This window comes from Chelonia mydas, chromosome 1 (assembly GCF_015237465.2).
Source record: "Chelonia mydas isolate rCheMyd1 chromosome 1, rCheMyd1.pri.v2, whole genome shotgun sequence".
Lineage (NCBI taxonomy): Eukaryota > Metazoa > Chordata > Testudines > Cheloniidae > Chelonia > Chelonia mydas.
The window spans coordinates 137,079,266-137,093,496 of NC_057849.1; the positions used below are offsets into that span (position 1 = coordinate 137,079,266).

The 14,231-nt window shown below is 41.7% G+C and overlaps 1 protein-coding gene across 20 annotated transcripts in view; it reads right to left on the reverse strand.

Moving 5' to 3' along the window:
* ADGRG2 (adhesion G protein-coupled receptor G2) overlaps window positions 1-14,231 on the reverse strand; it is a 106,074-nt gene that overhangs the window by 76,793 nt on the left and 15,050 nt on the right. For 13 of the 20 annotated variants that reach the window (XM_037901377.2, XM_037901312.2, XM_037901271.2 and 10 more), the window contains exons 2-3: window positions 7,108-7,226; window positions 2,826-3,431 (exon numbers count right to left, since the gene is read on the reverse strand). In XM_037901377.2, coding sequence (XP_037757305.1) covers window positions 2,826-3,431; window positions 7,108-7,225 — 724 coding nt within the window. In that variant the 5' untranslated portion in view covers window position 7,226. The remainder of the gene's footprint in view (window positions 1-2,825; window positions 3,432-7,107; window positions 7,227-14,231) is intronic. The other 7 variants (XM_037901385.2, XM_043537937.1, XM_043537936.1 and 4 more) reach the window with 1 other exon arrangement.

Below are 14,231 nucleotides of genomic sequence, written 5' to 3' on the forward strand. Positions count from 1 at the left end.
AGCTCTAGAGTGATTACTACAATCATAGCACTGAAGTAAAGAAGAGGGAGAGGGCTGCACAAAGAAGAGGACACCAGGATACAGTCTTGAGGACTGGACAGGAAAGCCTAGAGGAAGCAAGGTGCCTAGATATAAACTGTGAATTGTGTTCATGTAAAAGAATGCAATTAAAATCAACAATTTTTAGGCTCCTAGTGGTAGTGAAAAATAACATATTTTTAATGACACTGCTTCTATGAGTGAGCCAGAGACTGTAAAGCCATACTTACTTTACTCCTGGTTTAAAATGTGTTTAATTGTTTTGGGGGTTTTTTAGATTTATAAAAGCCATCCCATGCTCTCTGTGGTCCTTACATAAATAAAAATATACAACACAATAACAACTCTAATATTTACAATTAGTACAAGCATGTTACTGTTTAATATGTAACCTAACAGTTTAATGTTTAAACAGTAAATTTCTTCTGATTGTTAAATCATTATTAGAGGTAAATACCCCTTTAAAAAAAAAACACTAACTGTAGAGTTGTGCTAAATGTCCCACATAGGAAAACTAATACAGGCTTTCCACATGTATGTAATTTTAAACTTACTATTCCCCCACCCTTTATATTCAGTGAAGTCACAGATAGCTTTATAGCAATTTGTGCTTTCCCCTGCATGCACTATAGTTGTGACATCACTAGTCTAGTCCATGTTAGAGCATCTCACCAAACACAAGCCTATCTTGGACATTGAGCAGATATCATTTCCATTACAGATTTGTTTAAAGCATCCAAAGGGGATTATTAAAGGATGGATCTGAGTTTTCAATCTGTGGCACTGTTATGAAGATTAACAGATTCAAACTTCTCTTCACATAGACCTTTCTCAGCAGAATAGTTGAGGTTACACTCTTACTTCTAATATAACTTTATGATGACTATCATAACAGTTTTCACATGCCCATAGCTGTCTTTTTGGACTGAAGCTTTTTATGCTTGGCCTTCATCTCAAAAGTGAACTTTTGGAAAACTGGAAGAAAATCCAACCAGCCACGTTTCAAATAAGAGTGAAAGGGAAAGTGAAACATGTACACTTTAGATTAGAGGGAAATTTAAGACTTATTTTGCTTATTAATAATTCAAAAGTGGCTGAATCAAAAATCTCCAAATCTGATATACTTCTACAATCCTTCAAGAGGAATGATATCTTTGCTAAATTACAGCTGCCTTCCTGGCCCAACAGGAAAAGGGGTTGCTGCTCTCAAGCTGCTGATGAGACAAGTGGCATGAGAAAGACTTCAAAAATGCCTTATTGAAACACATATAGCAACCATCATCAAAAATCTTCCCTAAAACTGAATAGCAAACTAGATTAGACATTTTTAGAATCGTTACATTTCTCTCCCCCACTTTTCTCCAAACAACTTTTTTTCCTACTTGGTATTTTTAATATTAGAAACAGCAGACTTTCATATCTCCCTCTTTTGCTGGAGGAAGTGGGTAGGATATTTGGAAGACATGAAGATTGATAAGGTGGGTGAAGTAGTATCTTTGATTGGACCAACTTCCGTTGGTGAAAGAGATGAGCTTATGAGCTTACACAGAGCTCTGCTTCAGGTATCAGAGTATCTTTCCCAGACCAGAAGAAGAGCTCTGTGTAAGCTTGAAAGCCTGTCTCTTTCACTAACAGAAGTTGGTCCAGTAAAAGATATGACCTCACCCACCTTATCTCTCTAATATCCCGGGGCCCATATGGTTACAATAACACTGCAAACATGAAGAGTGATGTCACTTCTAGGCTATAACTTGCATCTCACTTACTTTCTCCCTCCCATTAGCTGAAGCTGGAAAGGACACCGAGACTGATAAAATCTAAGACTAAGTTAAGGTATGTATTTTATGTACAGAAAATGAAAAAGAAAGTTCTAATAAGTGATATTAACTGTTCTACAGTGTGCTTGCTGGGTTAATTCCTTCTTACTGATACATCATGCAACTCTACTGAAGTCAAATCCTCATACAACCTCAACATCAAATGCAAGACTCACCTTTTGACATATAGTTTCTCACCCATAACAGGGATGAGGAGAGAGGTAAAGAAAGATCATTCTACCTGAGATATAATACTTCTGTATTATGTTCAGATACTACAGTGATGAGCATAGCATAAAAACCTAGATAGACATCAGATAGACAAAACTGAGAAGAAAATATGGTGCATGGTAACTAGCAATTAAAAATACAGGCCAGATCCTCAGGTGGTGTAACTTATCAATAGGGCTATAACAAGTCACACTAGCTGAGGATCGGACACACTTTGCATGCAAAACCTGTTAATGTTACTATTAGCATCCTATCCTGTATATTGTCCTGCATGTGTTTAAATTCACAGAGCTAACATTAAATTAACATTGGCCTGAATCCTGAACTTTTTTCAGGCAGACCCTGCAGCCATTCAGAACCCCACTGAAGTCACTGGGATGCTGTGCATCCGATGAAGTGAGCTGTAGCTCACGAAAGCTTATGCTCAAATAAATTGGTTAGTCTCTAAGGTGCCACAAGTACTCCTTTTCTTTTTGTATGTCTGCTAAAGTGAAGCTGTTTGCAGGACCGGGGACATAATTTAACATTTGACATTATACAAATTGGATAAACTGTAAGGCCTACAAACCTTGATATTGCCTTTTTAAATTTTTAACTGAAAACTAACAATTGGAGAATTTTATGGAGAAAAGATTTCATGAAATTAAAACCAATATCAAAAATACAGAGGTTCGGTATCTGTGGTCACACCAGCATTAGCAAAAAATATTGTTTTTAATTGTGACATATGGTACTTACCACATGGCAAAGTGTTACTTTCTTCTAATGTGTGATTATAGACCCAATTTTTCTTTTTCCAGCCTATAATATTACCATCTTTGCAGCCAGATATTTTATCTGCTTCATTCCACATTCTGAACATGTACAGCTCACCAACCATACCCATGGCAGAAGATGTGGCTGATGATTGTGAACAGCCAAGTAAAATCTGCCCATCTGCAATAAGGTCTTTTCTTTTAACCAGTTTTTGGTTTCTTTTTTCTGTTCCATTTATAAATAGCTTCATCTTCTTGTATTCACTTCTCCACTCTATGCACACTTGGTACCAGGTGTCCACATTAAGTTTCTCCATTAAGTTTATTTGGGTGCCAAACATCCAAACTGTCAATTTGTCATGGTCGCCTATAAGTCCAAGTTCATACCCATTTGCAGAGGTAGTGCTACCAGGTCTTTTTATATTGTATACAAAAGCAGTCCAGGGATTACTGGAAGTCACTAGCTTAAGGTACACACAGACTGTGAATTCTTTCAGGGCAGGCACATGAATTCCTGGTGACAGAGACCAAACATCTTCACATGCAGTCTTAAAAACAGCTCTGTATTGTCCTAGGAAACCATCCTGAGCTAAATAAAGAAAATGTAACTTTTAAATAAATTCTTTTATAATGACTTTTTAATATAACATTGTAATGATCACATGTATTAACATTATTAGATTTACATAAAATTTGCCCACACTATATTTCAAGAAATGTCCTTTTTTCCCCTTTGTTTTCTTTATTTTTGTTGTTGTTGCTCTGTTCCATCTGCTTGTAAAGGCTTTGAGACAGTACAGCTCCTATGTGACTATTTAAAGTATTGGCCCTGTATGTTATTTCACAGTTGCCCAGAGACTGGAGCAGCTTGAAAGGTCAGAACCTAAATGTATCAAATTTAAATAATAAAAAGTTCAAGATGAAATAATTATATAGCTTTAAGCGGCCTTCAAATCACTCTTTAAGATTCACCTCTGTTGTGATGCCTACAAAACCTTGACTGATGACCACTGTTTTGCAGGTGGCAAGCAGTGACTAAAGCTTAAAATGCAAAACTTGATCATTATACTGTTACCTTATCTTCCCACTTCCCTCTCCAACCTGTTTCTTGTGTCTAGGGGTTGTTTCCTGCCATAAACAAAGACTAAAGCTCTTTGGGGTAGAGACAGTATTTTTACTTCTTTGCCATACAACACCTTGTACTGTGGGGCAATGATTCCTTATTAGGACTTGTAGCAAGGTGGTTACCCCACTCCTGATATGAGGAGTAAGAACAGCTGGGGAAAGCTGACTATGTAGCTGTGTGTGTGGCTGGCTTAATCAGGGCCCAGCTGGCCCTTATAAGAGGGCTGTGGGCCAGAAACTGTAGGAGTCTTTCTCCTCTGCCCTGAAGGGAGAAGGGCTAGGTGCTTGAGAGGAAGGTACTTGAAGCTGGTGCAGTGCAAAAGGAGCTGGGGAGCTCCAGCCTGGTAAACTCCCAGGCTGCAGGCCTTGGTGAAGGCCTATGAAGGTACTGGGGCTGCAGAGGAGCAGCCCAGAGATAGGCAAAGGTAGTGGGTCCTAACCCCTTGTCAATGATGTGTGGTGACTGCAGTCTGCCCCAGTGAGTGGGGGCTAGATGATGACTAGCAGTAGCCACTCACCCAAGGTGGGTTGGGGGCCTCCCCTAGGAGGGGAGACCCAGAGTGTGGGGGTACTGCTGGGGCAGAGCCCTGAGGGAATGGGGTACTGGGGTCTGGGAGGGACACAAGGCCAGTGGCAGGCAAGACACCAGCCTGCACAGGGTGCTCTGAAGGCTGGAAAAAGCTAATTCCTAAGATGACCAGCAGGCGGTGCCATGCTGGTGTGTTGTCACTTTGCTACAGTACCCCTAGGCACTATACAGAACACCAATAATAAATTATCATCTGAGTTGATTGCTCTGATATTTTTCTCTTGCATCTGAATGCAGAATAATTTGGCAAACCAAACACTGAGATATCAGTCACTGACCAAATATGCTCACCTCTCCAAAGCTAATGTCACTGGCACTTATGTGTAATGAAAGTGTTTGCACAGAAATCCCTTTGATAATTTAGCTTAATGAATAAGCAGAAAGGTAATTGAACTGTCCCTGTTAAATAGTGATATCTGAGATTACCAGTTTTTCCCTATACTTAAAATCTGTGTAATAATAATGGTTGGCAAAAAAAAGAAAAAAGACTTTTCAATGGCTTCTACTGTAACGATACTGCCCTTGACATCTTTCATAAGTGTGAAGCACTGGCTCTCAGTATAGTCATCTTTAACTGACACAGGAGCTTGGATTCTCAGTATTTTCCCAAATCAGGAATTCACAATTAAATGTGCTGTCCCAAGCATCAATAAAACTATTGGATACATGTAGATATTTTCAGATGAAAATATTATTTTAAATGACTTACTAGTTAAGTGAAAGTGTTACATATTAAATAAATGTATATTCTTTGTGTTTCTGCAAAGATAATCAAGTGCATAATAACTGGCATCTATAAGCAAATGCAAATATTAATTAGTAAGTAAATTAGAAATAACAAACACAGGAGCACTTACGCATCTGAGTTATTTACATTAGTTAGGCTGCAATAGAACTGACTAGTCTCATGAGTAAAGTTGATCAAGTGTTTATATGTTGCCAGGACCTGGCATATAAGTAGCAAGAGGAGTCATTAATTTACCTACAAATGCTTGTCAATTGTTCACATCTGATTTACAAAAGCCATTACAACTAATGAAGTCATAAAAATCTTTACTTCATTATATACCTTCCGCATCTTGTAATTTTTCTTCACTGGAGTTTAAAAAGGCATTCAAGGTACCTTTTTAAAATGGTTCACGTACATTTTTCTTGAATGACTGTGAAGTTTGAAAATAAAACTTGTTTGCTTAAAGTTACTTTTCTCCCTCCTTTTTACCTGCAGATTTATTTTTATATCTGGGGATAAATTATGCCACCTGGTGTGGTATTCTAGAAGTCAGACAGTGTTGGAAGTCCTTCTCAACCTTCCCTCCTAGCGTATATAGACAGGGAAAAGGCATAATTTGGCACCTTATATTAGGGACGAAATGAGGTATGGAAGAACGGCTAGTGCTGCTGGCAACCAAAATGGAAAAAATTCAGGGTGGTGTGAAGCTAAGGCTATTGATCACTCCATTTACCAGGTTAGGTGCACTGGAGGGAGCCTTGGCTACAGCTGTTTGTGTAGGTGTGGAAAGGGACACACCTCCACCTGCTCCTCCAAGCTCTAGAAATATTATGTCTTTTATAGAGATAATGGTTCAAGGCACCTCCGCCTGAGTGCATGAGTAAGAGCCATCTGGAGAACTTCAGTATGTTCAGAACTAGTCCATCATATCATTGTACCAAATTCCACCCACTGGCATAACCCAGTATAGTCAATGGTGTCACACCATTTGCTAAATATGTTTAAATTTCTAAAAACTCTGACTTCCTGGAGTGTAAATACATGACACAGCATAGGAGTCAGTTTCTAAAATTAAGCCATCATGTATTTTATATATGAAACATTTAACCTTTACCTCTAAAATTATCTATCTATCATCACTTTTCATCCTTAGATGTCAAAATGCTTTACAAAGGAACACAATCATCATTAGAAAAGGAAAGTGAGGCACAGAGGAGTGAAATCACTAGTCCAAGGTCAGAAAATCAGTTAGTAACAGAGCTGGGAATAAAACCCAAATCACTGGTCTCCCATGTCTATTGTACCACATACACAACAATGCTGCTTCCCTTATTTTTATTAGAAACAAAATAACTCTGTGAAGAGTATCCATAAATTAGTTTAATCAAAAATGGCAAAAAATTGTCAAATTCTGATACATGATTTTGTTCCATACTTTGGACCTCACCTCCTTTTTCCACGCAACACCCAACAGCCAAAGAGTGGCACAGAAACTGTTATACCACCTCCATAGTATATTACTAATAAGTTGCATTTTTATTTTTCTCACCATAGCTAATTAGAAATTACTTATACCTGATGTTCTTATTAACAGTAAAGAAAGAATGTAAATGTAGCATTGGATATTTGAAAGTGCTCAGATTTGACCTAACTGCTCCCATTGATACTATGGGAATATTACCATAGATTTTTATGGGAGTGGAATTTGGCCAATCATGAGCATATGTGAAAAAAATCCCACCCATAAAATTAATGATTACATAATCTCTCTCACACACTCTCTCTATCAATGTTGGATGAGTAAGGAAAAAGATATCTTACGTATGTCAGAGGTAGCCAGAAACACGTGAAGTAAAATGATAGCTAGAGAAATCTTGAATTTCAGTAAAAGCTTCTGGATTCTGCCAGCACAGCAGCGCTGAACTCCACAGGCAATCATCCTAGAACACACAAGGGAAAAAAAATCATATTCTACAACAATGATCAGCAAAAGGACAGGATTGTGGATATTACATTAAATGATACTTCCGAGACATGGATGTAAATCTTTTGAAGTCAGCTATTTCTACCCAAATGGGGCTTATATTCTTACTGTGGAGGCTAGAATGTGGCTAGAATGTGGAAATGACCCAAAAAATCTTAAGCATCTCTTTTTATTTTTCCCTGCTATAACCAAAAGTTAAGTTTATAGATGTGCACTTATTGCAATTAGGAGGGATTCTATTACAATTTAAAACAAAATTTCAAAGCAGTACCTTTAATACAAGTAGTATATATTTGTAAAATATATCCATCTATCTACATATATAATCTACACCAGATACTCTGCGACACACCAAAATTATATAATCTTCAAAAATATACCATATTTCTGCACATGCTATTTTAGGTTGATAGGATCCCTCCTATTTGCAGAAAGTGCACATTTGTATACTTAGGTTACAGCTGAAAAATAGGCCATTGCAAGCATTCAAATTAATGAAAATATTTTATTAGTATAAAATGAATAGTCACTATAGATAAACTATGACAGACAAGTGCTGGTACCAGGAGATGTAGCTTTGAACTGCTCCCCTCAGTCAATGAGAGTTGCTGAGCGCTCAGCACTTTTGAAAATCAAGAAAATCTATTTAGATATTTAAAACTTTAGGCACTTGTGTTTGAAAATCTTGGCCAGTGACTTTGCAGGTACTTGCAAGAAGGTGCTGATATTTAAAGGTCTATCAGAATGTGTTATCTGGGAGGGAAAGAACAAATGTACCCACCATAAAAAGTGCCAACTGCACTGCAGAAGGGTTGGACCAAACAAAAGAAATGAGTGGGGGGGAAAAGTGGTTGGAAAAGCATGGAAGCAATCTGTATGTATCACTCAAATGCATCTTGAAGTCAAATACAGAAAATACACATTGGCCCAAAAGACTTTAATAAGAGAAATACAGCATGAACATCAGACAGGGCTTCCAATAGCTATACAGTAACCAGTATTTCCAGTACAAAAGAAATCCCATCGTAGTTGGGTACAACAGGTTTAGGTAGATTTACTGGAATGACGAAACTAGTGTATTATGCATTGTGGAGATATAGTACACAGCCTATAATCTGGAATATCCTCACCTTCTGAAATATTCTGAAGGAAGAAATGTCCCAATATTTTTTTTTATCAATTGGAAGAAGTTAAGGTACTGCATATCATGGGTAATGTTGTCATGTGTGCTGCAGAAATTAAACACCTCAAAGAAAGGCCCTTCAGAGGAAAACTCAGTTGAGCAAAGGATAAGAGCCTAAAACTGCACAAAAAGAAATATCCCATTAGAATGGCAGTTAGCTACCATAAGTCATGAGTCTTAGGGTATGTCTACATTACGAAATTAGGTCGAATTTATAGAAGTCGGTTTTGTAGAAAGCGTTTTATATAGTTGATTGTGTGTGTCCCCACACAAATGCTCTAAGTGCATGTAGTCGGCGGAGTGTGTCCACAGTACCAAGGCGACCATCGACTTCCGGAGTGTTGCACTGTGGGTGGCTATCCCACAGTTCCCCCCACCCATTTGAATTCTGGGTAGAAATCCCAGTGCCTGATGGGGCTAAAACTTTGTTGCGGGTGGTTCTGGGTACATATCGTCAGGCTCCCGTTCCCTCCCTCCCTCCCTCCCTCCGTGAAAGCAAGGGCAGACAATCGTTTTGCGCCTTTTTTCTTGAGTTACCTGTGCAGATACCATACCACGGCAAGCATGGAGCCCGCTCAGCTAACCGTCACCATATGTCTCCTGGGTGCTGGCAGACGTGGTACTGCGTTACTACACAGCAGCAGTTTATTGCCTTTTGGCAGCAGACAGTGCAGTATGACTGGTAGCCGTCATCGATGTAGTCCTGGGTGCTCTTTCAACCGGGTGCCTGGGCAAACATGGGAGTGACTCAGCCAGGTCATTTCCCTTGTTTCGTCTCGTGGCTATTGAGTCCTACTGGCAGTGCACTGTCTTTTAACCTGCAGCTAGCAGAAGATGATGGCTAGTCATCATACTGCACCGTCTTCTGCTGAGCACCCAGGTGCTGACAATGGCTAGCGGTCGTACTACACAGTCTGCTGCCAGCAAGATGTATAAAGATAGATGAAGTGGCTCAAAACAAGAAATAGACCAGATTTGTTTTGTATTCATTTTCTCCTCCCTCCCTCCCTCTGTGAAATCAACAGCCTGCTAAACCCAGTTTTGAGTTCTATCCTTGAGGTTTTGAGTTCTATCCTTGAGGGGGCCATTCAGTTTCTCACAAACCCACCCCCTTTGTTGATTTTAATTCCCTGTAAGCCAACCCTGTAAGCCATGTCGTCAGTCGCCACTCCCTCCGTCAGGGCAACGGCAGACAATTGTTCCGCGCCTTTTTTCTGTGCAGACACCATACCACGGCAAGCATGGAGCCCGCTCAGATCACTTTGGCAATTAGGAGCACATTAAACACCACATGCATTATCGAGCAGTATATGCAGCACCAGAACCTGGCAAAGCGATATCGGGCGAGTAGGCGACGTCAGCGTGGTGACGTGAGTGATGAGGACATGGACACAGACTTCTCTCAAAGCACGGGCCCTGGCAATGTGGGCATCATGGTGCTAATGGGGCAGGTTCATGTGGTGGAATGCTGATTCTGGGCTTGGGAAACAAGCACAGACTGGTGGGACCGCATAGGGTTGCAGGTCTGGGACGATTCCCAGTGGCTGCAAAACTTTTGCATGCGTAAGGGCACTTTCATTGAAATTTGTGACTTGCTTTCCCCTGCCCTAAAGTGCAAGAATACCAAGATGAGAGCAGCCCTCACAGTTCACAAGCGAGTGGCGATCGCCCTCTGAAAGCTTGCAACTCCAGACAGCTACCGGTCAGTCGGGAATCAATTTGGAGTGGGCAAATCTACTGTGGGGGCTGCTGTGATGCAAGTAGCTAATGCAATCACTGAGCTGCTGCTATCAAGGGTAGTGCCTCTGGGAAATGTGCAGGTCATAGTGGATGGCTTTGCTGCAAAGGGATTCCCTAACTGTAGTGGGGCAATAGACAGAATGCATATCCCTTGGGACTGGATCACCAAGGCAGCCAGTATTTAAACCACAAGGGATACTTTTCAATGGTGCTGCAAGCACTGGCGGATCACAAGAGACGTTTCATCAATATCAATGTGGGATGGCCGGGAAAAGTACATGACGCTCACATCTTCAGGAACTCTGGCCTGTATGAACAGGTGCAGCAAGGGACTTACTTTCCAGACCAGAAAATAACCATTGGGGATGTTGAAATGCCTATAGTTATCCTTGGGGACCCAGCCTACCCCTTAATGCCATGGGTATCATGAAGCCATACACAGGCACCCTGGACAGTAGTCAGGAGCTGTTCAACTACAGGCTGAGCAAGTGCAGAATGGTGGTAGAATGTGCATTTGGATGGTTAAAAGCGTGCTGGCGCAGTTTACTGACTCAGACCTCAGCGAAACCAATATCCCCACTGTTATTACTGCTTGTTGTGCGCTTCACAATATCTGTGAGAGTAAGGGGGAGACGTTTATGGCGGGGTGGGAGGTTGAGGCAAATCGCCTGGCTGCTGGTTACGCACAGCAGGACACCAAGGCGGTTAGAAGAGCACAGGAGGGCACGGTGCACATCAGAGAAGCTTTGAAAACCAGTTTCATGACTGGACAGGCTACGGTGTGAAAGTTCTGTTTGTTTCTCCTTGATGAAACCCCCCACCCCTTGGTTCGCTCTACTTCCCTGTAAGCTAACCACCTTCCCCACCTCCCTTCGATCACCACTTGCAGAGGCAATAAAGTCATTGTTGCTTCACATTCATGCATTCTTTATTCGTTCATCAGACAAATAGGGGGATAACTACCAAGGTAGCCCAGGAGGGGTGGTGGAGGAGAGAAGCACCAGGAGGGGTGGTGGAGGAGGGAAGAACAAGGCCACACAGCACTTTAAAAGTTTAAAACTTTAAAACTTATTGAATGCCAGCCTTCTGTTGCTTGGGCAATCCTCTGGGGTGGAGTGGCTGGGTGGCCAGAGGCCCCCCCACCGCGTTCTTGGGCATCTGGGTGAGGAGACTATGGAACTTGGGGAGGAGGGAGGTTGGTTACACAGGGGCTGTAGCAGCAGTCTGTGCTCCTGCTGCCTTTCCTGCAGCTCAGCCATATGCTGGAGCATATTGGTTTGATCCTCCAGCAGCCTCAGCATTGAATCCTGCCTCCTCTCATCACGCTGCCACCACCTTTCAGCTTCAGCCCTCTCTTCAGCCCGCCACCTCTCCTCCCGGTCATTTTGTGCTTTCCTGCACTCTGACATTGTCAGCCTCCACGCATTCGTCTCTGCTCTGTCAGTGTGGGAGGACAGCATGAGCTCAGAGAATATTTAATCACAAGTGCGTTTTTTTCGCTTTCTAATCTTGGCTAGCCTCTGGGAAGGAGAATATCCTTGAAACACATGCAGCTGGTGGAGAAAAAAAAGGGACAGTAGTATTTAAAAAAACACATTTTATAGAACAATGGGTACACTCTTTCACAGTAAACCTTGCTGTTAACATTACATACATAGCACATGTGCTTTCGTTACAAGGTCACATTTTGCCTCCCCCCAGCACGTGGCTAGCCCCTCCACCCTCCCCAGGGCTAACAGCAGGGAACATTTCTGTTCAGCCATAGGCAAACAGCCCAGCAGGAATGGGCACCTCTGAGTGTCCCCTTAAGAAAAGCACCCTATTTCAACCAGGTGACCATGAATGATATCACTCTCCTGAGGATAACACAGAGAGATAAAGAATAGATGTTGTTTGAACGCCAGCAAACAAACACTGCAATGCTTTGTTCTACAATGATTCCCGACTACGTGCTACTGGCCTGGAGTGGTAAAGTGTCCTACCGTGGTGGATGGAATAAGGCTGCCCTTCCCAGAAACCTTTTGCAAAGGCTTTGGAGAGCCACGAATGCCAGGGCAAATTAATCATTAAACATGCTTGCTTTTAAACCATGTGTAGTATTTTAAAAGGTACACTCACCGGAGGTCCCTTCTCCGCCTGGCGGGTCTGGGAGGCAGCCTTGGGTGGGTTCGGAGGGTACTAGCTCCAGGTCCAGGGTGCAAAACAGTTCCTGGCTGTCAGGAAAAACGGTTTCTCCGCTTGCTTGCTGTGAGCTATCTACAACCTCATCATCATCATCACCTTCTTCGTCCCCAAAACCTGCTTCCGTGTTGCCTCCATCTCCATTGAAGGAGTCAAACAACACGGCTGGGGTAGTGGTGGCTGAACCCCCTAAAATGGCATGCAGCTCATCATAGAAGCGGCATTTTTGGGGCTCTGACCTGGAGAGGCCATTCGCCTCTCTGGTTTTCTGGTAGGCTTGCCTCAGCTCCTTAAGTTTCACGCGGCACTGCTTCGGGTCCCTGTTTTGGCCTCTGTCCTTCATGCCCTGGGAGATTTTGACAAAGGTTTTGGCATTTCGAAAACTGGAACGGAGTTCTGATAGCACGGATTCCTCTCCCCATACAGCGATCAGATCCCGTACCTCCCATTTGGTCCATGCTGGAGCTCTTTTGCGATTCTGGGACTCCATCATGGTCACCTCTGCTGATGAGCTCTGCATGGTCACCTTTGCTGATGAGCTCTGCACTCACCTGCAGCTTGCCACGCTGGCCAAACAGGAAATTGAAATTCAAAAGTTTGCGGGCCTTTTCCTGTCTACCTGGCCAGTGCATCTGAGTTGAGAGTGCTCTCCAGAGCGGTCACAATGGAGCACCCTGGGATAGCTCCCGGAGGCCAATACTGTCTAACTTCGTCCACAGTATCCCAAATTCGACCCAGCAAGGCCGATTTCAGCGCTAATACCCTTGTCAGGGGTGAAGTAAGAAAATCGATTTTAAGAGCCCTTTAAGTCGAAAAAAAGGGCTTCGTCGTGTGGACGGGTGCAGGCTTAAATCGATTTAATGCTGCTATATTCGACCTCAACTCCTAGTGTAGACCAGGGCTTAGCAAGGATGAGTTGAAACTAGATAAAAAAAAGTAATTCACAAACTACGAGAATCTAAAGACAAACAAGCACCTCAGAGATTCACAGGAAATGTATGCCAAGTCAGTCTTCAGCTCACCTCTGTTACAACTTCTAAAAATAAAACTATATGTTTGCATTTGATTGAACTGCAGAATTACTTTAATTGTCCCAAGACTGATTAGGAAGACCCCTGTGCTTAAATACTTTTATATATGTAACCTGGGAATGTTATCAGTTAAACTCCCAGGATCTTAGTGCCATAATATATTTCATCATTATTTATTTGGATTCATAAATAAATGAGGTGCCCATCCAAAAGGTGTGGGTATACAACCATTACCTTGAGATACACCAAATTTCCCCAGACCTTAGACTACCTCTCCCCCTAACAAAAATCAAGTTGTAAACCAACACCCCAGTTTTATAGGCAAATTCCTTCCTCTGTAAGGCAAGGGATTTACCCACAGTGATATTCTCAGACAACAAACTCATCAAATATAGATTGTACCATCAATTGGCTGTACTACTTAGCACCCAACATTTGCCTTGTGAACTTCCCTGAACCCTAGGAACGTCTGAAGGGGCATCCAGAAGATTAAAGAGCAAATTTCCTATAGTATGTCACATACAATACTGATGCACAAGGCTCCTACCTCATCCAATTCCCTCCTTGACATTCATTCCTGATATAACACCTACAAGAAACTAGACAACTAAGATAATGTATTAAGACGTATTTAAAACCAAACCAAACAGCACACTACTGTACACATAGTATTCCAATAGCTATGACTAACTACTGAAATACAATTTGTACATATGTGATTTAATAATTTGGAAACAATGTTTTCTAGTAATAAGAATACAATTAAATTTGCAGACAGAACATATATGGGTTCTGGTTTGTGCATCATAACTTTTAGAATCATTAT